Source organism: Clupea harengus, chromosome 11, assembly GCF_900700415.2.
Source record: "Clupea harengus chromosome 11, Ch_v2.0.2, whole genome shotgun sequence".
In the NCBI taxonomy this organism is placed as follows: Eukaryota; Metazoa; Chordata; class Actinopteri; order Clupeiformes; family Clupeidae; genus Clupea; species Clupea harengus.
Genome location: NC_045162.1, coordinates 28380453 through 28405147, shown reverse-complemented (window position 1 = coordinate 28405147; position 24695 = coordinate 28380453). Strand labels below are relative to the sequence as shown.

The 24695-nt window shown below is 47.9% G+C and overlaps 1 protein-coding gene across 6 annotated transcripts in view; it reads right to left on the bottom strand.

Moving 5' to 3' along the window:
• trak1a (trafficking protein, kinesin binding 1a) overlaps window positions 1-23450 on the bottom strand; it is a 39839-nt gene extending 16389 nt beyond the window's left edge. For 2 of the 6 annotated variants that reach the window (XM_031576706.2, XM_031576710.2), the window contains exons 1-3: window positions 14542-14681; window positions 10480-10677; window positions 133-209 (exon numbers count right to left, since the gene is read on the bottom strand). In XM_031576706.2, the coding sequence (XP_031432566.1) occupies window positions 133-209; window positions 10480-10677; window positions 14542-14545 (279 nt within the window). In that variant the 5' untranslated portion in view covers window positions 14546-14681. Of the gene's footprint in view, window positions 1-132; window positions 210-3116; window positions 3780-7206; window positions 7483-10479; window positions 10678-14541; window positions 14682-18292; window positions 18556-23204 lie in introns of those variants that run through there. The other 4 variants (XM_031576709.2, XM_042709191.1, XM_031576708.2 and 1 more) reach the window with 4 other exon arrangements.
• Between the last annotated feature and the right edge of the window lie 1245 nt (window positions 23451-24695).

Here is a 24695-nt window from a genome sequence, read left to right as displayed (position 1 = left end):
CTCTATTTCATTTAAATATGTTGGAGCAGAATGACAGACTCCCTGTTTAGGCCATCTGATATCAGTCTCTATTTAGGTCCTGCGGTTCATATTTGGAAGGGTATTAAAAGGCTCCACCCCCTGCCCACTCACCTCTTCAAGCAGACGAGTCACAGCATCTATGTCATTGTATGTCTTAGTCATCTGGCCCACACGCTCAGCACACAGAACTGCAGAGAGGCAGAACACAGGAGAGAGCATGGGCATTTACACAGGAGGGCACACCACTCACAGGAGAGAGGGGCATTTACACAGGAGGGCACACCACTCACAGCTGGGCAGGGCATTTACACAGGAGGGCACACCACTCACAGGAGAGAGGGGCATTTACACAGGAGGGCACACCACTCACAGGAGAGAGGGGCATTTACACAGGAGGGCACACCACTCACAGGAGAGAGGGGCATTTACACAGGAGGGCACACCACTCACAGGAGAGAGGGGCATTTACACAGGAGGGCACACCACTCACAGCTGGGCAGGGCATTTACACAGGAGGGCACACCACTCACAGCTGGGCAGAGAGGGGCATTTACACAGGAGGGCACACCACTCACAGGAGAGAGGGGCATTTACACAGGAGGGCACACCACTCACAGGAGAGAGGGGCATTTACACAGGAGGGCACACCACTCACAGGAGAGAGGGGCATTTACACAGGAGGGCACACCACTCACAGCTGGGCAGGGCATTTACACAGGAGGGCACACCACTCACAGCTGGGCAGGGCATTTACACAGGAGGGCACACCACTCACAGGAGAGAGGGGCATTTACACAGGAGGGCACACCACTCACAGCTGGGCAGGGCATTTACACAGGAGGGCACACCACTCACAGCTGGGCAGCATGCTCTTCAGGAACATTGCTCCGGTTGTTTTAAGCTCAGAGTGTCGAGGTAAAGGGAAGCGCAGAGTAGAGTAGAGTCTGCTAAATGACTAAAATGTAAATGTAGATGTAGAGTAGGGAAGAATAGGGAAGAATAGGGAAGAGTAGAGTAGAGTAGAGTAGAGTAGAGTAGAGTAGAGTAGAGTCTGCTAAATGACTAAAATGTAAATGTAAATGTAATTGTAGGGTAGGGAAGAATAGGGAAGAGTAGAGTAGAGTAGAGTAGAGTAGAGTAGAGTAGAGTCTGCTAAATGACTAAAATGTAAATGTAAATGTAAATGTAGGGTAGGGAAGAATAGGGTAGAGTAGAGTAGAGTAGAGTCTGCTCCTGTGATATTGGCAGGGTGGCCTGACCTAAAACAGCAAGGACGAGGAAACTAGCCAACCAACCATTAACCCACACTCAGCAAACACCCAGAGGTCATCACAGGTGACTTTAGCTTCCTGAAAGGTGTCAGCCCGTGAGACAACAGCCCCATACAGGAGAGGAGATAAAGAAATCCAGGCTGGGTTACTTTAGCCAGTAAAATAAATGCAAAACCCTTCTTTCCATGTGCGTCACACACACGGCCATGACAGCACGCAGATACAGAGGATGACAGACAAAGACACACACACTCCTCCTGTGCTGAGCAGGTACTATTTGTACAAACAGCAGATGCTTCCTCCAGAGGGCAGATTAAGACACAGACTTTGACAGCAGCTAAAATAGCATCCTCTTTGCAGACATACCCTTGATCTCCCAATGTTTGTAAACGTAGGCAGTTTGTATCGTGCTCTCTGTAGTACAGTGGGAGAGAGAATAGCTCATCACAGCGCCATAAAACACACACCAGGAAGACGACTGAACACAGCTTGTTGACTTATTCTAACTATAATTAACCGTGGCCGGCTATTCACTCTGTATCGACTGGCAACTTCTCTTATCAATAGGGCGTGGTGTTAATGACTTTAACAGCCCAGTTGGCATCAGCAGCCTAGATAAATCACAGCTGTGTACGTGACCAATTACTAACCTGAATTAAAGGAAGTGGATGAGATCAAAACATGGAGGCAAGGCTCCATGTCAAACACGCTTCATCAATCAATGTTATTGTACCCCATGGTTTGACCAGCCAAACCAAGCCGCTGACCAAGCTCCCATGGTAATAACCCCTCAAGTCCCTCAGCACTGCCCCCAGACCAGGGAGCACAGAGCAGAAAACCTTGGGCCGCCGCTAGAACAGTGGTTCTTAACCTGGGTTCGATTGAACCCCAGGGGTTCGTTGAGTCACTCTCAGGGGTTCGGCAGGGGTCAAGACACACACACAGTATAGCCCGGTTCACACTAGCAATGTCGGGTCGTTTTTATATATACCTATGTTTTGAAGAAATCATATTTTATTTTTCCAATTACGAAGGGTTCGGTGAATGCACTGATGAAGCTCGCAGGGTTCAGTCCCTCCAATAAGGTTAAGAACCACTGCCCTAGAATGTACCATTCATACAGTGACACTTAACACCGCCTACTAGTCTAGTGATGGGGGAAAACAGCGTTCCAACTTTCACAGAGAGGGGTGCGTTTCAAAACTACACCACAGACACAACCAGCTCCCAAGGCATCGGCGCGATCACCAAGATTAACACTCAAGTCATGGCTTGCTCTTACGCCCAACTCTCTTACGATAAAGAAACTGGTTCTACACAATGGCATCACGAAACGAGACACCAAAACAAGCACTTCGGTTGCAGTTACCTGACCGGAGTTTGAAAATAATCGACTTTATTTTGGTTCTCACACTAAAGGTTTAGGGGGAGCAGGACTGTAAACTGTTTTCTCATTTCTGGGAGAAGAAAGTATAAATACAAATGTAGTTAATAAAAAGGATAAATTAGGTCGAATGCAGAGGAGTAAATGTGAGACTCAGACAGACAGTCCTGTTGATGGTATCAGCAGCAAACTCTGCCTTCCTGCATTCCATGTTTAGCCTGTATACAAACAAGCGTCATGCCAACTGCTACACTAAAGACAGCGCCGGTCAAACCATCATAGGGCAATGAACGGTGAGTCAACCAAGGCCATATCTCAGTCCAAAACTATCCATGGCCGACCTTCAGGACCAAGTGAGTCCACAAGATGCTTGTCATCTCCAAAATAAAAGTTATTACAAGAACAAAGAAAAAGATAACCTTTCATCAGGTGAACTATACCTTCTTCAAAAGTGAAGAGATCCCCATTCTCCTCTTCCTCCTCCTCCTCCTCCTCTCCCTCCTCTTTGTCGGGGAGCCCTGAGGCCGAGCTGTCTAATGCCTCCGAGGAGCTGTCAAACTCATAGCTCTCCTCAGCACACTCCTGGGGTGGCAGCGCCATGCTGCCCTTGGGCACTAGTGCTGCCACCTGGCACTCCACTCCCTGAAGTCCAGCACCATGTGTGTCCCTGTGTGCCACTGCCAGAGCCTGGCTAGATCCTCCCTACCATCTCGGGCAAAGCCAGACTCAAACAAACCCTTCCCAATACTCCTGCATGGAGTGACAGCTGAATGTCACATCTGACACAAAGAGGGGGATGAGTGGGCTCATTTAGCTATTTTGTTTCATATTGGGAAAAAAAAATTATGAAAATAAAACTCATTTCATGCTTATAGAGTGGTGACAGAGACAGAATTTGTAGTAGTATTGTGTAGTAGTAGAATTAAAGTAAGCTATACATCTCCATCAAAACTGACCACCCCTGTTTACTGGCCGGAGAGTGGTAGGTTCCACTGATGCACCATAGCAACCGTAGCAGCCAGAGCCGACCGTGGAGTAGTGTGTACACCTGTTGAGGGCGGAGCTACAGGGACAGATAGCCACAGGTGATTCCACTGGCACATGCATGCAAAGCATCGGTCACAGGGCGCCCTTGACAACACACGGAGTTATTTACATGGTAAAGATTACGTCATAACACGAGAATTACAGAAGAATGTTATCTATCACCACTTGGTTACAAAACAAATACAGACCAGGGATCAGGCATCAGTCATTCCCTTATTTCACTGTGTGGGCAATAGCCAATATAAAAAGTGTGAGCCTGCATTTAAAATGACATCTGTTCTAAGACTCTTATCCAAAGGCAAAGCACACACACACACCTATCAGGGAGCAACTCTAAGTTAACACCATAATTGCTTCAGTTTAATGATATGCAATTTAGTTCTTTCGCAATAAAAAAACAAAACAAACATCAGATTAACAAACTCCAATGCAACAGACAGCATCACTGTAGTTCTCCGAGCAACAGAAAAGGAAAGCAGAGTAGGGTGAATAAACTCTCCCTCGTCGATCCTAGTATCTGTGCCTACATGGTCACAATGCAAACTGCAAACTGCAACTGAAGGTTGGAATTATAAGTGCAACTAAAGAGGCTCAACATTACAAACAAAAAGAGTTCACATGAATGCCCCTTCTGTGTTTCTCCATCCCCATCCCCTCTCCTAATGACTCTTTATTGCTGTTGTGCAACGTCATTGTTCCTCTCGAGCGTCTGGATGTATGGCTGTGTGGCGTTGCCGAGACAACACACACACATCCCTTTAAATGACACAAGAGAAAGTAAAACACCCGGAGGAGTGTAGGGTGAACTCATAATAGTAAGGCATGCAGCCCCCGCCCCGCTCAACTCCACCAGCACACCAGTCCTTTATTGTAGTAGCAGCCCCCCTTTGTGAGCATTAGTTAAGAATCAGGCCATTGTGTGCAGCTGAGTGCCCAGTTTCAGTGTGCGCCAGCCAGCGCAAGACAGAAAAGGAGAGGTGACAGAAGAATGGGGAGAATAAAGCTCGACAGGGTGTGGGGCTTGGAGAAAGAGGGTGAAAAGAAGAAGGAGAAAAGAAGAAGGAGAAAAGAGGGAGAGAAAAGAGGGAGAGAAAAGAGGGAGAGAAAAGAGGGGGTGTTTCCAGAGGAGTTTGTGTGGCACGGGTTCTGAATGCTGCTGACTCCACTGAGCTGATCAACATTCAGCACCTCCCCCCCCCCTGCTGCCTCTGCTGAGGATGCCCACACAGATCTGGGTCACACACACGGTCCCTAAACATCCACACTAACCTCCAGAACCAGCACATGACCCCTGCACACACACACCTCTTCCTATGCCTGTTTGCAGGATACACCAACAACACAATCAGAATCAACAGCTTTTCTGTCTTTTAAAAAGTAAAATACCAATCTTTCCCTCATCATCTGCTCTTATCTTCTGGAATATCAGATGTTCTAGTGTCTTCCGGCACACTCCCTGGGGTTGCTCCTCCATACCTACCCCATCACCACCCACCCACAGCAGGCCACTGACCCCCCCACCCCCCACAGCTCAGACAGGACTGCTGTTCTGGGACCTGTGCTTTCATCTGCTGCTCCATGGTGAAGGTCTTTGATGTGTAACTTCTCCCTGAGCTCACTGTTACCCCTGAGGAACTGAACTCTCACCCTTTTGGGTTCCCCTCTCCTCAGAAAGCAGAAGGGGGTTCAGCTCATCCCCATATTCCCCTGCCACACATGTGTGTGTGGATCAGAGGCAGCCATCGACCAGCTGCTAGCCAAATCAATATGAAACCCAACTCCACACATTGCCTCTGGGCTTTTTCTATACCCACTTATAGAAAATTGGCATATTCTCAGCCATGAAACTGGGTCACACATATACTGGCCTAATAAAAGAACGTTATGAAAGGAAATGACAAGCTTCACAAATCTCACTATAAACTTAAACAAATGCAGGTTTCAGAAATAGATATTCAAATTGGATATGACAGAATTAGCCTTATGCTGTTTTCGCAAACAGGAGCTTGCAAAGTTGTTCGCCTTACAATTCCTATCGATTGCACAAAGCGTGATCATTTCTTAAGGACAATGAATTCATGTTACATCATCAAAGATCAAAGCTTAGCATATTGCATAAGAATCCGACTCTGAGGTGTAAACAGCCATATGATGCTGCTATAGAGAGCGAGAGAGAGAGAGAGAGAGAGAGAGAGAGAGAGAGAGAGACTGAGAGCGAGCAAGCAAGGGAGAGAGAGACAGAGAGAGAGAGAGAGAGAGAAACGCATCAGGAGAGGTGTAAACAGCCATATGATGCTGCTTTAGTTATGATCATCCATGCCCAATAGTAACGCATCAGGAGAGGGGGAGGCTGCCACCAAGCGCAGCACATGATATAACCTGCAGTTTGTGAAACAGAGAGAGAGAGAGAGAGGGATAGAGAGAGAGAGGGATAGAGAGAGAGAGAGAGAGAGAGAGAGAGAGAGAGAGAGGGAGAGAGAGAGAGACTGAGAGGGAGGGAGAGAGATAGAGAGAGGGAGGGAAAGAGAGAGGGAGGGAGAGAGAGAGGGAGGGAGGGAGAGCGAGAGACAGAGAGAGAGAGACTGAGAGCGAGCGAGCAAGGGAGAGAGAGAGAGAGAGAGAGGAGAGAGGGAGGAGGAGAGGGAGACAGTGAGCGAAGAGAGAGACAGAGAGAGAGAGACAGACAGAGAGAGACAGAGACAGAGAGAGAGAGAGAGAGAAGAGAGAGAGAGAGAGAGACAGAGCGAGAGAGAGAGAGAGAGAGAGACAGTGAGAGAGAGAGAGAGAGCGCAGGATAGAGTGTGGAGCATGTGACTCCTCGTCAAGAGCTGCGACACCAGCAGCATCACTGCTACACCAAGCCAGACTCTCTCTCTCTCTGTTTTGCTGCACAGAAGCTCACTGAATGAATTGAACTGGACTGCTACAGTAGCATGCCATTCTGTCTCCCAGGCTTTTGGCATCAGCTGCAGGCGATGGTTCCCAGCTCCACCAGGGGAGAGACATCCGCCACTAGTCACGTCCAGACAGACACAGAACCATAAGAAGGCAGCGTGCGCACACACGTGAGCAGGGCTGTCCCAAATATGTCATGTTTGGCAGCCGTCTGCTTTGGCAGTACCCCGACTGATGCAATCAGGGGCTGAGTGCCAGGGGAAAGGATCGGAGCTCCTAAAACTCTCTTCATCACTCTCATCATCACTCTTCATCACTCTCTTCATCACTCTCTCATCACTCTCTTCATCCACAAAACCCCTCTCTCTCATCACCCCAGTCTATCGGCTCCTTCCACCGTGCATGCTCCAGCTACTGAACAGATGATAAATTGGTCATGTTCTACCTATCCATCTCTCTCCTAGTTCTCCCTGTCCATCCCTCTCTCTCTCTCTCTCTCTCCTCTCTCTCTCTCTCTCTCTCTCTCTCTCATCTGATCCCCCTCTCTAAACAAGCAGATGGCCTTGTCCCTGCTGCAGTGCTGCTTACCGTCAGCGCACTCCTCATAGTACCAGTCCAGCGCGTAGTAGTCTGCCTCCACGAACCTCTGCATGCTTGGTCTCCTTCAGGGTGGAGAGCACCTCTGTCTCTGTCCTGTGGCCGAGGTCACTGCAACAGCGGCCCATCCTTTCATAACGCTGCCTTCCAGTCCGCCGTCTCCACGGGCAACTGGGGAGCCCAGGCTCATTCTAACTTCCAGTGCCCAAAACGAGAGGAGGGGACAGGGTGTGTGTGTGTGTGTGTGTGTGTGTGTGTGAGAGTGTGTGTGTGCGCTTGAGTGTGCTTGAGTGTGTGTGTGTGTGTGTGTGTGTGTGTGAGCAAGAGCGCAGGTGTGGGAAAGGGAACAAAAACGCAGGCAAAAAATCACATCTATGCAGTCTGGCTTCTGCTCGTTCTGACTCAAGGTTGTATCAGAAGCCGAGGAGGAGGAGGAGGAGGAGGAGGGGAGGAGCCACCGAGAGCCCGGCCAATAGGAGGCGACTGCATCAGCAGCGTGCTCCGCCTCCCCCTCCCCATCAGCACTTTCCTCCCGCCTCTCTCTGGCGCTCACTCATCCCGCTCTGGATGCGCACCTCCTCCCTCTGAGGGGTTGCCATGGAGACTGGCTCCAACTCTGGCTAACCGTGGGTGTGTGCATGTGAGCGGTTGCTCGACTTCCTCCCTCAGCTCAACACTGCTGATGACTCTGCTCAAAACACAGGTTAGGGGCGAGGACTGGACAGTAGAAACACACAGACACAGTGGAAGCCTTTTGATGCCATTACCCATTTAAAGACTGCATTTACAGACTGGGTCTTTTTATAACCCTTCCTTCCTGCCAGCAGACGCAGCTGACTAATTCATGTTTTGCCCACCAAAGAAGTGAGTCCATTCTGTTGTGTGGCTGCAGTCTGTTAGCACAGATCTTTCTACACGAGCAGCCGTCAGAGTTAATAATACTACTAATAATACGAATAGTACTAATACGAATACTACTAATAATACTACTAATATACAAATACTACTAGTACGAATACTACTAATACGAATACTACTACTACTCATACTAATAAATGACAATAGATTTCAAAACTGAACTGCCCTTAAATATACACAGTCATCTATGTTTAGAAAAGACCTCTGAATCACATGACTGGTGTTTTTTTACTAGAGGTCTCTCCATGAATGAGTCATGTATTTATTTCTAGCCAATCCCTTCTTCAGCATTGCATCACATTCTCTCTGCTTCCTTGAAGGTCAGGCCAGGGAGGGAGTGGCAAGTTATGGGTGAGCTGGATTTGGCCCCTGTGCTTTCTTTCTTCAGGCACACACTGATGACATCACACGGGCAGATGGGTAGCACAGGGTTGGGTAATGTGTCTGGGGTGAACGTGAGCCAACAGATAGTGGTCTCAGTGTCCTCAGTGAACCTCACCTTGAGCTACGCATCCTAGCAGAGTTTGAACAACACCAAAAAGCAACACCCTAATGGCTAGAACATGTCTAAGAGACCAAACTGACATATACATTTAAACTGGATATATCTCTTATCTAAAATCAGAAGAGCCCGTGTCTGGGTCCGCATAGAGTATTTATAGCATAAATGTGAGACATGCAAAGTCTCACATCACAGATATCAAATAGGCAACAGACAGACGCCATTAATCATATATGACACACCTCGGGTCAAGACAAGCACACTACACTTCTCTCATACATGGCCGAACACAGGCTGCTCCTGTCTATAGTACACATTTACTACGATGCAACTCCCGGTACCCGCCATTAGAACCTTCCTAGTTCACTTCAAATATCCCAGCTCTCTTGTGCAGAGCAGCTTAATGCAGAGCCTCTCATTTGCGGCATCTCATGCATATTGGAGTGTCTGGAAACGGCAGCACCATGTCTCACGTGATATGGGTTTCACTGGACTGGACTGCACCAGGTCAGCGGGTCACCGGGCACAGGTCTTTGGGTAGAACTGAGGCTGACATCACCAGAAGGCTGGACGCCATCTGCCCTCTCCTACACACTCCTTTGAGACTTTGAGTCCAGCCCCCATACCCAAGTGTTGCTTTGAACCCCGGCATAGATCAGTGGAAATCTAACAGTGGAACAGCTGTGATTGGGTAAAACACACAAGTCAGTGTTCTGTCAGGGAGAGAGAAGGACCTTTTCTGGTGTCTGTGGATGTGGATGAGTCAGTAGTTTTGTCACGTGAAACATGCAGCATTGTGCTGACTAGTGCAGGTTGGGAAGGCTCACTGGGCCTGTGTTACATGACCTAGCTCAGATCTCAGATCAGCCTGTCCTTGGGCTAAATCTATGTCACGCAGTCATTTGGGTTGGGCTTGTTTGAGCATTAGTGTTAGCATGCTAACAGACCAAGTGAGAACCAGTGGGAAAATCACAAGCTAGACACAGGAGAGGAATATGTTGTCCATACAACAACCAATCACATGCATTAACATCTCGGCAGCTCTCTGACAGACAGCTCTGTCATCCAATAGAGGATGATCTTTTTAACAGAAGGCCCAGCGTTTGAGGTCGCTGTGGGCCACAGGGAATGTTTGTTGTGGCAACTAGGGCTCAGCTGTCCCTAACGCTGTAGAAGAGAACCAACACTACTAGAAAAAAAAAAAAAAAAAAAAACATGCCAATTCTTAGAATAGAGAACATGAGAACACGGCAACGGCCTAGAACCGAATAAAGCTTTGAACAGCAATCTGCAAATCCATGTACTCATTTGAAGAGTACAATCAAATATTTTCCTTTTAAAAACATTAAGGTTTTTTTTATAGGAAAGGTAACAGAGTCTTTAATATCATTCCCAGACACTACCTGATGTTTCCTGTCAGCAATAGAACAGTAGATGCACACCACAAGCAGTTCTCTCTTCACAAGTCTCAGCTAAGACAACTACTAATGCTCCAAGCAGTGAAAGGATAATTTGTAAATGAGCCCCTAACATGTTGCTAAGGAGAGAATAGTGTAATACACCAGGGAGAGAGAGAGAGCAGGAGAAGCCAACAGAGACCAGAGGCCATTTCCTGCTTTGCTCAAGAAGAGTGCATGTCCTTGTAAGTATGCATCCTACACACACAACATTTAGGGCCAAAACAGAGTGGGAGACGGGAAGAGACCGGTGAAGAGATGAAGCTCTGAGTGTAAAGAACAGGAGGAAGAGCAGATAGGAGTGAGTTCATGTACGAGATGTGGAGAAAAGCTGTGGGCATGTGTGTGTGTGTGTGTGTGTGTGTGTGTGTGTGTGTGTGTACTCACGGAAGTACTTGAGGGTCTCCTCTATCTGTTCAGTGGTGAGGTCCAAACTGCTGGAGTCTGGGGCGACGAGAGGGGTGTGCAACCAGTCGTCGTGGTCATAGCCATAAATGGTGTCCGCTCGTAACTTATAGTGTGGCAACTGCTCCTCCAGTAGACTGATGATTTCCACCTCTGGAAGATCAGTGCTGTTACACACATCTGGGTGGGAAAGAGGGGATACATGGACATTAGAGCTTTTTAGAATTTAAATAATGCAAGAAATACATTTTGTCCTCGGACAAAAACACTTTAATATCTCAAGTCAGAAAACATCCAGGTTTGAGCAAAGCATCACAAGCTGCTCAGCGATTCAATGATCCCAGCTACACTTTAGGAGGACAAGGGGGACCTCTTGTGGCAGACTAAGGAACTGTACTCAGATACGTTTGGAAAAACCTCCTTTCCACAATGTCAGACCTTAGCACAGTGCCAAAACACGTCATGGGAATGTGAACACTAAAACGGGCCTATGTCTGTGTGGGGTTAACTTATCTGCAGTAAAAACTGTCACAATATACTGAAATTAGTTTAGACTCCACTGGCATAAACAAGACATAATTGGCCCTGGACTCCACTGACACGAGACTCAAAACAATGTCACCAGTTTTAGCCATCTACCTGCAGGCAGACTCCTTAGATGGTCTGTGTTATTTATTTTGCAAAAAAATAAAAATAAAAACAAACAAATAAATAAAAAGATATTGCTTCTACATCTAGAGCTTTTCATTTTTTTGTATTCTGCTCAGAAACAATCCAAAGTGGTAACCAATCAGCCTCAGCGCTCTCAATCAATCAATCAATCAATTCAATCTTATATAGCGCTTCTCTAAATACCTGAAGTCGCTTTACAGAGTCCAGAGTCCAGTCGTCATTCATACACAGTCATACCGGTGGTGGTAAGCTACATCAGTAGCCACAGCTGCCCTGGGGCAGACTGACAGAAGCTCTATACAGCTGCATGTATGTGGGCTGTGTTTGGTGGTACCGTGTGTGCATGAGTGTGCCTGTGCCTGACCCTCCCTCCTGGCCTGACCTCTTCAGACAGCCCACGGGCCTGAGGGGGGACTGCACTCTGGCACACCATGGCTGCCGAGCCGGGACCCTAAGCCTCGGCTGCACTCTGGCACACAATGGCTGCCCAGCCGCGACCCTAAGCCTCGGCTGCTGAGGCCAGCAAACCCATGCAGATCACAACACAGCAGACCAGCGACACGTGGAGCTGATGCATCAACTACAATAAACTACTGACTACATTAAAACACCCACGCCATTTCATCAGAGTTCAGCTTGTACAGCGTCTACACATATTTAGAGATAGCATAAAGACCAACACATTATAGTTGAAGTGAAAAATGCTGTTGTGTGGAAGAGAGAGGGAGGCAGTTCATTCCTATATGTTACCAGCTGTTAGCTGAGCTTTGGTATGTCAGGCTTGTAAGCATAGCATGCAGTGTGTCAACAGCCCAAGCACTAAGCAGGCAGGCCTGCTAAAAGACACGAGAGAGAGACAGACAACACTGACTGGCCACTCACCCAAAGACACACGAGAGAGAGACAGACAACACTGACTGGCCACTCACCCAAAGACACACGAGAGAGACAGACAACACTGACTGGCCTCACCCAAAGACACGAGAGAGAGACAGACAACACTGACTGGCCACTCACCCAAAGACACAAGAGAGAGACAGACAGACAACACTGACTGGCCACTCAACCAAAGACACACGAGAGACAGACAACACTGACTGGCCACTCACCCAAAGACACGAGAGAGAGAGAGACAGACAACACTGACTGGCCGCTCACCTAAAGACACACGAGAGAGACAGACAACACTGACTGGCCACTCACCTAAAGACACGGGAGAGAGAGAGAGACAGACAACACTGACTGGCCACTCACCCAAAGACACACGAGAGACAGACAACACTGACTGGCCACTCACCCAAAGACACACGAGAGACAGACAACACTGACTGGCCACTCACCCAAAGACACACGAGAGAGAGACAGACAACACTGACTGGTCACTCACCTAAAGACACGAGAGAGAGAGACAGACAACACTGACTGGCCACTCACCCAAAGACACACGAGAGAGAGAGACAGACAACACTGACTGGCCACTCACCCAAAGACACGAGAGACAGACAACACTGACTGGCCACTCACCCAAAGACACACGAGAGAGAGACAACACTGACTGGTCGCTCACCCAAAGACACAGGAGAGACAGACAACACTGACTGTCCGCTCAACCTAAAGACACACGAGAGAGAGAGACAACACTGACTGGCCACTCACTCAAAGACACGAGAGAGAGACAACACTGACTGGGGCCGAGTGTGGCAAGGTCAAGATCTGCACAGTTCAGTTCAGCTCCACGCTCACGAGCACTGGGCCTTAGAGTGGCCGTCCCCCTCAAGACAAAGCTTACGGCACAAGGTTGTGACTCACACCAGGCTGTCTATATGAGCTGTCCTGCTTTTACAATGAAGGCTCACCATGCAAGATTCACAAGTCTCTGTTTCCCAAGGTGCAACAGGGTGTATTTGGTGGTAAAGTTTGAGTAAAGTAGGCTCAACGGTGGTGAATAAGCAACACTTTTCAAACAGTAGGGTCAGCTGTTGAAATATCAAATCAAATTTAAAAGTTTATTAGCACGAGCACTAGCCTTGCAAAAATGACTTCATGGTTACAGCTTTGCATGGAAAAAATGGTATAAGGCCCCAATGCATTCAAAGTTTGAACTCGCTCTTCATTGTGTCAAAACTTCAGTAGAAGAACACAAGTACACTACCCTACGACACCATGACTGACAGCCAGCCCTATTTCCAACCTCAGCGAGAGGTGGCAGTGGCTGTGGGCTGGGGGGGGGGGAGAGAGTGAGATTTGGTCATGCTGATTATTTCGGTCCTGTATTTATGGCCACTCATGCCTAGGGACTCTGCTGGAGGCCTGTGGCCTGTCCTTCCTCTCTCCTCTACCCCTGGCATTCGCTCCACAGCGTGCCACCTCCCTCTCCAAACCAAACCAAACTCATTCTGAGTCACTGGACACACGGACACACACACACACAGTGTGCTTTTCTCTAACAGACTCTTGCCCTCTCAAACAAAAACACTGTTCATGTCTCTGGCCTATTAGAGACACACAACCCTGTAATGTCCCACCCCCTCAGATTCAAGCTTGTACTGTCCACACACACACACACACACACACACACACACACACCACACACACACACACACACACACACACACACACACGTAGATCACATCCCAGGACTAGCGACAGCCAAGAGTCACATTCACAGGGTGTCGTGTCCAATTCAGATCCAAGATGGCACCACTAGCCTTGCCCCTATCCAGAGATACTATACAACAGAACTCTTCTGCACATTTAAGGCAACTGAATACCGTATGTATTCACTAACAAACCTATTTGGAACGACTGACTGACATATTTCCATCAATATAGCACACATTACACATTAACTGTGGGTTAACTCCCCTTCCTCTTCCCATGCAAAAGATGTTTAGTAAACCTCAACATTCACGTTTCACAGTGAGCCCTCCCACGTTTCCCTGCTATCTCTCACGACCTAACCCAGCTGAGCACAGGACCCAGCGTTAAGGTCCTAACCCAGCGGAGCACAGGACCCAGCGTTAAGGTCCTAACCCAGCTGAGCACAGGACCCAGCGTTAAGGTCCTAACCCAGCTGAGCACAGGACCCAGCGTTAAGGTCCTAACCCAGCTGAGCACAGGACCCAGCGTTAAGGTTATGTCTTTCCCCTGCTATCTCTCACCACCTAACCCAGCGGAGCACAGGACCCAGCGTTAAGGTCCTAACCCAGCGGAGCACAGGACCCAGCGTTAACGTCCTAACCCAGCGGAGCACAGGACCCAGCGTTAAAGTTTTGTCTTTCGCCAAATGGCCCCCGGTCCGGCACCCAGACGCTCTTTACAAACAAACAGAAAAGTCTCTCTGAACTCCGGCGAACTTGGTTGGGTACTCACTCATGGTTCCTCAGACCGGCGCTGTGTCTGCTTTCTTTTACATTTCTCTCTTCGACAGGAAGGAACGGAGTGGAGAGGAGGAGGGCGAGCGAGAGAGTGGGCCAGGGAGGGAGGGAGGGAGGGAATGTGAAACAGAGAGAGAGAAAGAGACCGAGAGGGAGGGAGGGAGGGAGAGGGAGGGAGAGAAGCCAGCTCTTCCCTCAGCCATGTCTGGCATGTAGATGACGACAGTCACATGGTCCTCCGCTCCCGACCCCCTCCCTCCCCTCCCCTCCCCTCCCCCTCTCCAGCCCAGTGGCACTAAACATAGACTAGAGCACATCCAGGCCAGGCTGACAGCTCTGGGCATTGTTTCTTCCACTCCCGGCTTTGTGTGGGTGTGTGTATGGGTGTGTGTGTGTATGCGTTATGAATGTGTGTGTGTGTGTGTGTGTGTGTTTGTGGGAGAGGGAGGGGGGGGGTGGACGACTGAGTGGAGGCTTGTGTGCAGGAAATCAGAGAGCACAGAGAAACAGATGGGTTTTGGGAGGGGATACATTCAGCAAAGGGCTCAACAGGTGGTGAGGTAAAGTTAGGGAGAGTGAGAAAGAGGGAGAGTGAGAAAGAAGGAGAGAGAGAGAGAAAGGGAGAGAGAGCAAGCACAACACAAATAGAAAGTCATCTCCTAATTCTGGAGGTTTTGTTGTATATATTAGGCTGGTGCTAAAAGAGAATGATGTGGAGAGGGTGACATGAGCCTACATAAGGTTATGGTCACGTCACTCCTCAGAGATCACACTGCCCAAGAAAAAACACACACAAACACACACAAACACACACACACACACACACACACACACACACACACACACACACACACACACACACACACACACACACACACACACACACACACACACACACACACACACACACACACACACACACACACACACACACACACACACACTTATAACTGTTTCTCTGCCCCTCAGTTAGAAATCACCATACAGCTTGTGATCATTTTGTGTTAACTGCATTCAAAACTCCCTCAATATTACTTATTATCAGCAAAAAATCCCTGAAAAAAACCCTCCCAAACGCTCCAAAAGTCCTGATAATCCCAGCGTGTCAATACTGGGAGCTGGCCCGGCCATGTGTTCCCCTTACTGTAGCTGTTTCTGGTTCCAGTGAGCTGTGAGCTGTGAGGTGTGAGGTGTGAAGGGGCCCACGCGCCCAAACTCAAATGTCAAGGTGTCTGAATGTCACTGGTGGCAGGAGATCACACGGACTGCCACAGAGAGAGGAGCCGCTACGGAGGGAACAGGTGCGCTGGACCGACGACTGACCTCTGACTGACACACACACACACACACACACACACACACACACACTCACACTCTCACACACTCTCACACTCACACTCACACAGCCTCTCTCACCCCTAAACATACAAACACTGTCCATCAAAACATCCAAAAAACTCTTTGAACCCCCACCTTGGTTCTCTTGTTACTCTGGTGTCTATCTCTCCCTCATACACACTCCCCAACACGAATAACAAACCAAATAATAATGCTCAGATCCCTAGTGGTCACACAGGCAGCAAGCCACCATTGCAGACCTATGCAGTGTACCGTCTGGAGCTGTAGCAAGCCACCATTGCAGACCTATGCAGTGCACCGTCTGGAGCTGTAGCAAGCCACCATTGCAGACCTATGCAGTGTACCGTCTGGAGCTGTAGCAAGCCACCATTGCAGACCTATGCAGTGCACCGTCTGGAGCTGTAGCAAGCCACCATTGCAGACCTATGCAGTGCACCGTCTGGAGCTGTAGCAAGCCACCATTGCAGACCTATGCAGAGTACCGTCTGGAGCTGCCGACATCTTGGAGCGCTAAAGGAAGGGGAACCCGTTCATGAATCAACAGTAAACGGCCTGAAACGCTTCTGCAGATGTTGGGCTGGCTGGCTGTCTCCCGTGTGTAAACATGCAGCGCCGCATGTCAGCTGCTGCAGGGAGGGGCCGAGTGCCGAGAGCCCAGAGGCGTCGCATTTACAGCACAGCGGCTGGAGCATGGTGGAGATGAGAGACAGCTGAGGATATGCTGATTTGTCCACCTCTCTCTTTCTCTCTCTCTCTCTCTCCATCTCCCCCTCCCTCCTCTCTCTCTCTCCCCATCTCCCCCTCTCTCTCTCTCTCTCTCTCTCTCTCTGTAACGGTGAAGAGGGCCAGTTGGTCCTACTTGGGGACCTGGAATCACCTTTCACCTTTACATGGAGCTCAAACTTTGAACATCAACATGGACGTCACCTCCCCCACATCGCTAATTCAGGTAATTAAGGTCACATCTAGAAGCTGAAGAGACTGGGGCACCAACATGAACTGATCTAGAAGCTGAAGAGACTACAAACATGAACTGATCTAGAAGCTGAAGAGACTACAAACATGAACTGATCTAGAAGCTGAGGAGACTAGGTGCACAAACATGAACTGATCTAGAAGCTGAAGAGACTACAAACATGAACTGATCTAGAAGCTGAAGAGACTAGGCACACAAACATGAACTGATCTAGAAGCAGAAGAGACTAGGTGCACAAACATGAACTGATCTAGAAGCAGAAGAGACTAGGTGCACAAACATGAACTGATCTAGAAGCAGAAGAGACTAGGTGCACAAACATGAACTGATCTAGAAGCTGAAGAGACTAGACACAAACATGAACTGATCTAGAAGCTGAAGAGACTAGGCACTAAACATGAACTGATCACTAAGTATGTAATTAGAGCAGTAATGGGCTGACTGTTCTGGGACTTAATTAGCAATAACTCTACAATACAAATGTGGGCATAAAAAAATAAGAGGTCTGATTATTTGACTGAGAAAGGCATGGCCTCCCTGGTTAAGGGACTATTTTATGAGCATGAACATAACTCACATCATATAACACCGTGAGTGTAGCACGCATGCACTCACACACACACACACACACACACACACACACACACACACACACACACACACACACACACACACACACACACACACACACACACACACACACACACACACACACACACACACACACACACACACACACACACACACACACACACACACACACACACACACACACACACACACACACAGAGGAGGCTGGCAGGGCTCCAGGAAAAAGCCGGGGCAGACAGCCCGACGACAGCTCCCCGACTGCCCCGCTGCAGTAATGCTACAGCTGCCACGGAGAGGAAGAAGGAAGCCAGTGCGTCAGGCGTGCTGAAGTTAGCTGAAAGCGGCAAAGTTTCCCCACAAACATACCGTTTCCATAGAAACAGTGGACTGTGTGTGCAGTGGTCTTAATGGTGTGGTAGGCTGTGGGCACTAATATGAGATGAGGTTAGAAACGCCCACATCTCCCTCTGACTGTTCCCCATTATGACACCATTACATTAAGAAGCCAAAGACCAGCATTGCTAGGCAACCACTGAGTACAGGAGAACACGCCCTCAAAATGCTCACATGCTATTAGCTAGTAATCACATGCTATTAGCTAGTAATCACATGCTATTAGCTAGTAATGGGCAACTGTAAAGATTTAGATCAGCAGAGACTTCGGATGGAAAGCCAAGGGCACAAACAAGGGCCAAAACACACACACACACTCAGATAAAAGAGGTTGACAAAACCCTGTGGTATTCAGTAGGAATATGTTTAAGAACTAAAGAGAAGTCGGAAGAGGGCTGTGTATGAGGACGCTTGATTCTAGTCTTACCAGCTCACTGCAGATGAAGTCACGAGTCTTCATTACTGAACACACGACGCAAACACTCGAAAAGCGCATACACTCGAAAAAAAGCACACACACGCGCTCACTTTCTCTCTCTTCTCATCCTCTCAAGGCCACACGACACTCATATGTTCTCACCGTTTATGAGGCCCACTAACAGGTTACAAAACACAACAAATTCACACAACTTTTACACAGGCAGCCACACACTGACGCACTCAGATAGACCAAACAAGCCCAGACACACACATGCGCGCGCACACACAAATGTGGTGACAGGATGAACTTTGTGATTATTACGTGTGTGGGAGGTTAATGTTTAAAGTTCAAAACCTGCCAACCATGCTCAAATATAGCGGATCCCTTACACAATTATATTTCATGTTGTGCAAAGAGTGCTATGAACTGAGATGGTGAAGATTTGCAGGCCAAAAGTGTTCATTTACATGACTTTTACCTACTGACTGACAAAGACAACTCTGTACTGGTTGGAATGAAATGGCACATGAAGTTGCTAAAGAAATGCACCTCTATGACTTAAAGGCTAAGGTAATATCACCATGTACAACAGCTGACACATGATTTTCCAAAATAGTTTTCCATGAAAAGATTTAAAATCACACACAGTATCTTAACAGAAAGCATATATGCAGACCCATGCAAATTTAGCTCATGATCGCCAGATGACATTTTCCCAGGAAGAATGTCCAGTAGATGGCGCTCCAGGCAATGGAGGCAGGGTGCTGGGTTACATCAGAACTACCTATAGACATGTAAATGAGTAGAGTAGAGGGTCATCAGCACTACCTATAGACATGTAAATGAGTACAGGGTCATCTATAGCCCAATAAACAGGATCTTACTTAACACTTTACATCATAGCTGACACACATGGTCGTCTCCTCTTTTATCGTCAAGCAATCAGTGGAACAGTGTGTGAAAGAGAGAAGGATAGAGAGAGAGAGAGAGAGAGAGAGAGAGAGAGAGAGAGAGAGAGAGAGAGAGAGAGAGAGAGAGCCCCCTGTGAAACCCTCTACCTCTCACAGTACCATGCTATCCAATCCAATTCAAGCATGAACTACCTCATGTGAAAGCCTATGAATGACTACAAACACCCAGGGGCTAAAGTCTGCCATATGAGAATGAGTCTTTAATTCATGCAAATAGTTGACATCACTATCTTGAACAGTCTGTCCATCTTGTATCTGCTCCGACAGCACAATGTTCACATACAGGCCTAATCTCCAGAGTAAGAGAGCCAAATCTCCAGACACAGTGCACGTGATGCCACAGTCAACCACTAGAGGGCAGCACTCAGCGTCCAGACAGCAGCTCCTCAGTCCAGTGGAGTGGAACTCTGGACCCAGACTCTGGACCCAAAAGGTCGAAACAGTAATGGCTAGTTAAACGACTAACCTCATCAAGCAGCCACTTACGAAATAGCACTAGGCAATAGGCAATGACCACATTTAGTTTTAAGTGAACTGATCAGAATGATCAGAAATCTATAGAACTTGCAGACATGAAAATATGTGTTGGTTTTCATCAACCGTTATATTACAGCGCTGGAACTCCCCTGCTTCTACATCTGTCCAGCCCAGAGCCAAAGTGAGAAGGCAAGAGAGCAGCATTAATGCGCATCACTGAACTCAAATCAGTTTCAGATCAGAAGATTAAATATACTTCACAGAGGAGTCCTAAAGATAATCAACATGCCAATCAAACAAGAACTCGGCTCATGGATTCATACATGGTCCAGCTACCCTGTCAAACAGCAGGGAGTCTCATTCACAACAGCCTCCAGTTCTATGGAGAAGAAGCTGGCAAGCAGTGCTCCGTTTCAGCCAGTAACTAGCAGGCCCCAGGCCAGTGCCGAGAGGACGTGCCCTTATGGTAAGGGTCACTGTAAGGATTGTTTCTACTGATCCACAAACTGTTGGCGAGACTAGAGGGGGAGTCCGAGCCCCTCTCCCAGGCCCCAGCCAGTCCCCCGAGACACAGGAAGCAGGCAAGTCCCTCATTCCATCTCTCTCTCTCTTTCTCTCACACACACACACACACACACACACACACACACACACACACACACACACACACACACACACACACACACACACACACACACACACACACACACACACACACACACACACCTCTTTTAGAAGGATTACATAACCCAAGGCTCTCAGCAGCACCAAATCAATGACATACAGAAGTGGACACAATTGTTGGTACCCTTCCGTTAAAGAAAGAAAAAAAAACACAAAGGTCACGGAAATAACTTGAAACTGACAAAAGTAATAATAAATAAAAATGTACTGAAAATGAACTAATGAAAATCAGACATTGCTTTTTAATTGTGGTTCAACAGAATAATAATTAAAAAAAAACTAATGAAATGGGCCTGGAAATGAAGTACTCCAAATGAAAAAGAAATATTGATGTCAATCTTACAGCATGAGTAAAGGAACTGTGTAGTACTTACTGTGTTGTATGTACATCATTACTAGGGGTGGGAATCTCTTGGCACCTCACGATTCGATTCGATTCCGATTCAGAGGTCAACGATTCGATTCTAAACCGATTATCGATTATCAATTCTAAACCGATAAAACGATTATCGATGCATCTCGATTTTTAAAACATTTGAGAAAATCAACGGATTTACCTTCTCTATTTTTTTATTAGAGAAAAAGTTTTTCCTTGTCACAATTATGACTTTCTATGAACAATGCAATAATCGATGCAGCTTGCATTTCAACACAAAATGAATGTGTAAAAAAAAAAAAAAAAGAATTCAATTTTTTTTTTTTATTCAAAAATCGATTATGAACTTTTCTGAATCGAGACAGAATCTTTCTAGAGAGAATCGAGATAAATCGAAAAATCGATTTTTTCCCCCACCCCTAATCATTACCAGAGGAGAGGCAACAGTGGTGTGAGTCAGGTGGTGTGATTGATTGATTGATTCTGAGGGACTGGTTGAAAGTTGCATCTAAACAGGAGCACCCTGGAATACAAAGCAAACCTTTCCAGCCTGTCATCCGTCATGTCCACTACTGAACACAAAGAGCACAAACACGCTGTCTGCCATTAGTCTGAGGCCATTAGTCTGAGGCCATGAGAGTTGAGCCATGAGAGCTGGTCAAAAGGCCCCAGCGCTCCTCTCCGGTGGCTTGAGCGGTGTGGTCGTGTGCTCCGCTCTCCCTCACTGCTGTGGGCTGCCGTCCCTCCCTCCCTCCCTCCCTCCCTCCCTCCCTCACTCCCTCACTCCCTCACTCCCTCACTCCCTCACTCACCTCACTCACCTCACTCACTCACTCACTCACTCACTCACTCACTCACTCACTCACTCACTCACTCACTCACTCGCCGCTTATTTTTAACTCGCGCACGGCTTTGCCTTGGAAAAAAAAACATTCTGTGACACAAGCTATTGGGTCAGGCGTTTCACACTCCAGTGGCGCGTTATTAATGCAGTTCTCAATAAAGGGCTTTTAGGAAACACTCATCCTGATGCGTTCTATTTTTATGCCGTGAGGAGAGAATGAGTAGGCTCTGGCCTACTCATGACCTGACGACAGCAAGGAAGCCCTAAAGAGAGGCTTGGAAGGGATTACATTGGGGTGAAGCATTTCCCAAAATCCTGTGGGTTGTTTGTCTGATGCAGACTAAATGAAACTTCCAAGACCCATTTTAATGTTAAATCATTTCTCACGCTTCTCAGCGTGGTCTACTGCTTGGATACTGGAAGTGGAACAATTCTATTTGCACAGATCAAGCAGTTACCAACCAAAAGCCCCCCCCCCCAAATCCCATCAACACGGCAACCCTGTTTTAGAGCGTTCCACTATCACTGCAGAGGGTGGCAGCAGTGGTAGATGTGACTCATCCCTTAACACACATGTACGATGATAAATCACCATGATGGGCGCACACACACACACACCCACACACAAACACCCACACACACACCCACACACCCACACACCCACACACCCACACACCCCCACACCCACACACCCCCCCACACACACACACACACACACGATGATGATACACTGATGATGGATAAAACACCATGATGGGCGGGCGCACACACACACACACACACACACACACACACAGGGGCACGTGAGCCAAGCCAGGCATTCATAATAGAACAGCATGAGGAGATTCTAGAACACTGAAGTGTTACTGCTCCAGGCCACTCCACTCTCTGATGCGAAACTAAAAGATTTGTATTTTCTCTTTTTCTCTATTCTCTCTCTCTCTCTTTTGAAGGTAAACTGCATCAAATGTTTATATTTAGATGATGATAATTTCAACACTGTGGCGACTCCTGCTTCTCCTCTCCTCCAGAGCCATGTGATTTTTAAAAAGAATACTGAACCAATGTCATCATTAAGAACATCTAAAAGGTAGAGCGTTAAAGAGGAGTCGAAGTGCATGTTGATTCATATGAGGTTCTAAAAGGTAGAGCGTTAAAAGAGGAGTCTAAAGTGCATGTTGGTTCATATGATGTTCTAACAGGTAGAGCGTTAAAGAGGAGTCTAAAGTGCATGTTGGTTCATATGAGGTTCTAAAAGGTAGAGCATTAAAGAGGAGTCTAAAGTGCATGTTGATTCCCTTGAGTGAGAGTGAGACTGAAGGGCCCTCAGAGAAGCCTCAGGTATGGAGCCATGGACCAGAGTTAAAGCATACCGATCAGATTCACACACACACACACACACACACACACACACACACACACACACACACACACACACACACACACACAAGCACACACACACAAGCACACACACACAAGCACACACACACACACACACACACACACACACATATATACACACACGACCAAGCACACACACACACACACAAACACATACATACATACCAGTGATGGTTCCTGCATCTCTGTGGGTGATGCTGGTGATAGCCGTAGCATCGCGGGGCTGGACCTCGCTCACATACTGCTCCTCACGGCTGGCGGCGGGGGCGGCGGAGGTGCCTGGAGAAGAGGAGGGGCTCTGAGGGGGCGTGTCGGGGGACAGGGTGGAGGCTGTGGCAGGGAGCGGCGCAGCGGCGGCGGCCAGCTTGGCTGATTTCACTGGCTGACGGCGGGCGCCATGGGCAGAGCTCCCAAACCCAACCCTGGATCAGCGAGGAGCCCGCAGCATCCAGGCGTGCAGGAGGAGAGTCTGGCACAAGGGAGTAGAAGAGGGCAGGGAGGTTAGACATGATGCTCCGTCGGGGGGTGAGTTTGCACAGAAGACACAGAGGTTGATGTCATTTCACAAGGACAGACACGGTGTCTGTGGCCTGAGTATGCGTAGAGCATTTTAAAGTTCTCAATATCCTGCTCAAAACACCTAGGCCTACATGTGTAAACATGTGTGACTACTGTAAACGCACAGAGAGGGGAAAACGACCTGACCGTTCCCGTTCTTCCTGTAACACACGAAACACGGCACACAATTCAAAGACAATGATAATGTGCTAGGAGCTGACCTCCCTCCGTGTGAGCCATAAAGATCATTGGGGATCAAAGGAGCACTGCCAGGCATTCATTAACTAATACCACCACCCGCCCTGCTTACTACCACGGATTCATTATAAAGACATTCATCACAGCCTAATAAATATGGCCTCTGCATAGGCCTCTCAGATTTCCTGCTGGTCGAGTGCAAGCTTGGCGAGACTGGGGCAGATTGCAGGCCCGGCCAGAGAGGCCATTAAAGAGAGGCATGAGTTCAAGAGATCAATAACAAAACAGGGCACCTCGGGGCATTCAGCGCCTGCCATGCACACAACACGATGTTCAGATCTCATTTGATCCACCCTGGGCAAAGCCAACACATCTATTTCTGTGGGGGTGACTGAGGGTAGGGGGGTGTTGACGCGTCGTGTTAAACACAACCTAGCCTTCTACCCTCAAGTGCTCATCTTTAAACTAATGGGTCTGTGCTCTTTCCATGAGCAGAGCTGTGCAGTGATGAGAACTTGATTCGACAATTGTAAAAAGCAAATTTTTCAAGTAGATAAATCTTAGAAGAGAATGGCACAAAAGACACACGACACATTTTCTTGAATTTATCTGCTGCTTTTGCAAACTTACACACACTTTGGAACACAGCAAGCTTGACGAGGAACACAAGAGAAAAACCAGCATTCCCGTCAGAGCAACAGCAGACAGCATAGCAACCTCAGCATAATATCACATGCACAAGTCACTCAGTGCAGGTTTTTCCCCTGAGTGATGGGGGTTGAGTGAGGGGTACTACACATGTATCAGTACACTTGCCATGGAACAACGACCTTGACTCTACTCGCACCGTGCTGTTATACTACCGCTGCACTTAAGCACTAATACACCGGAACACAATTG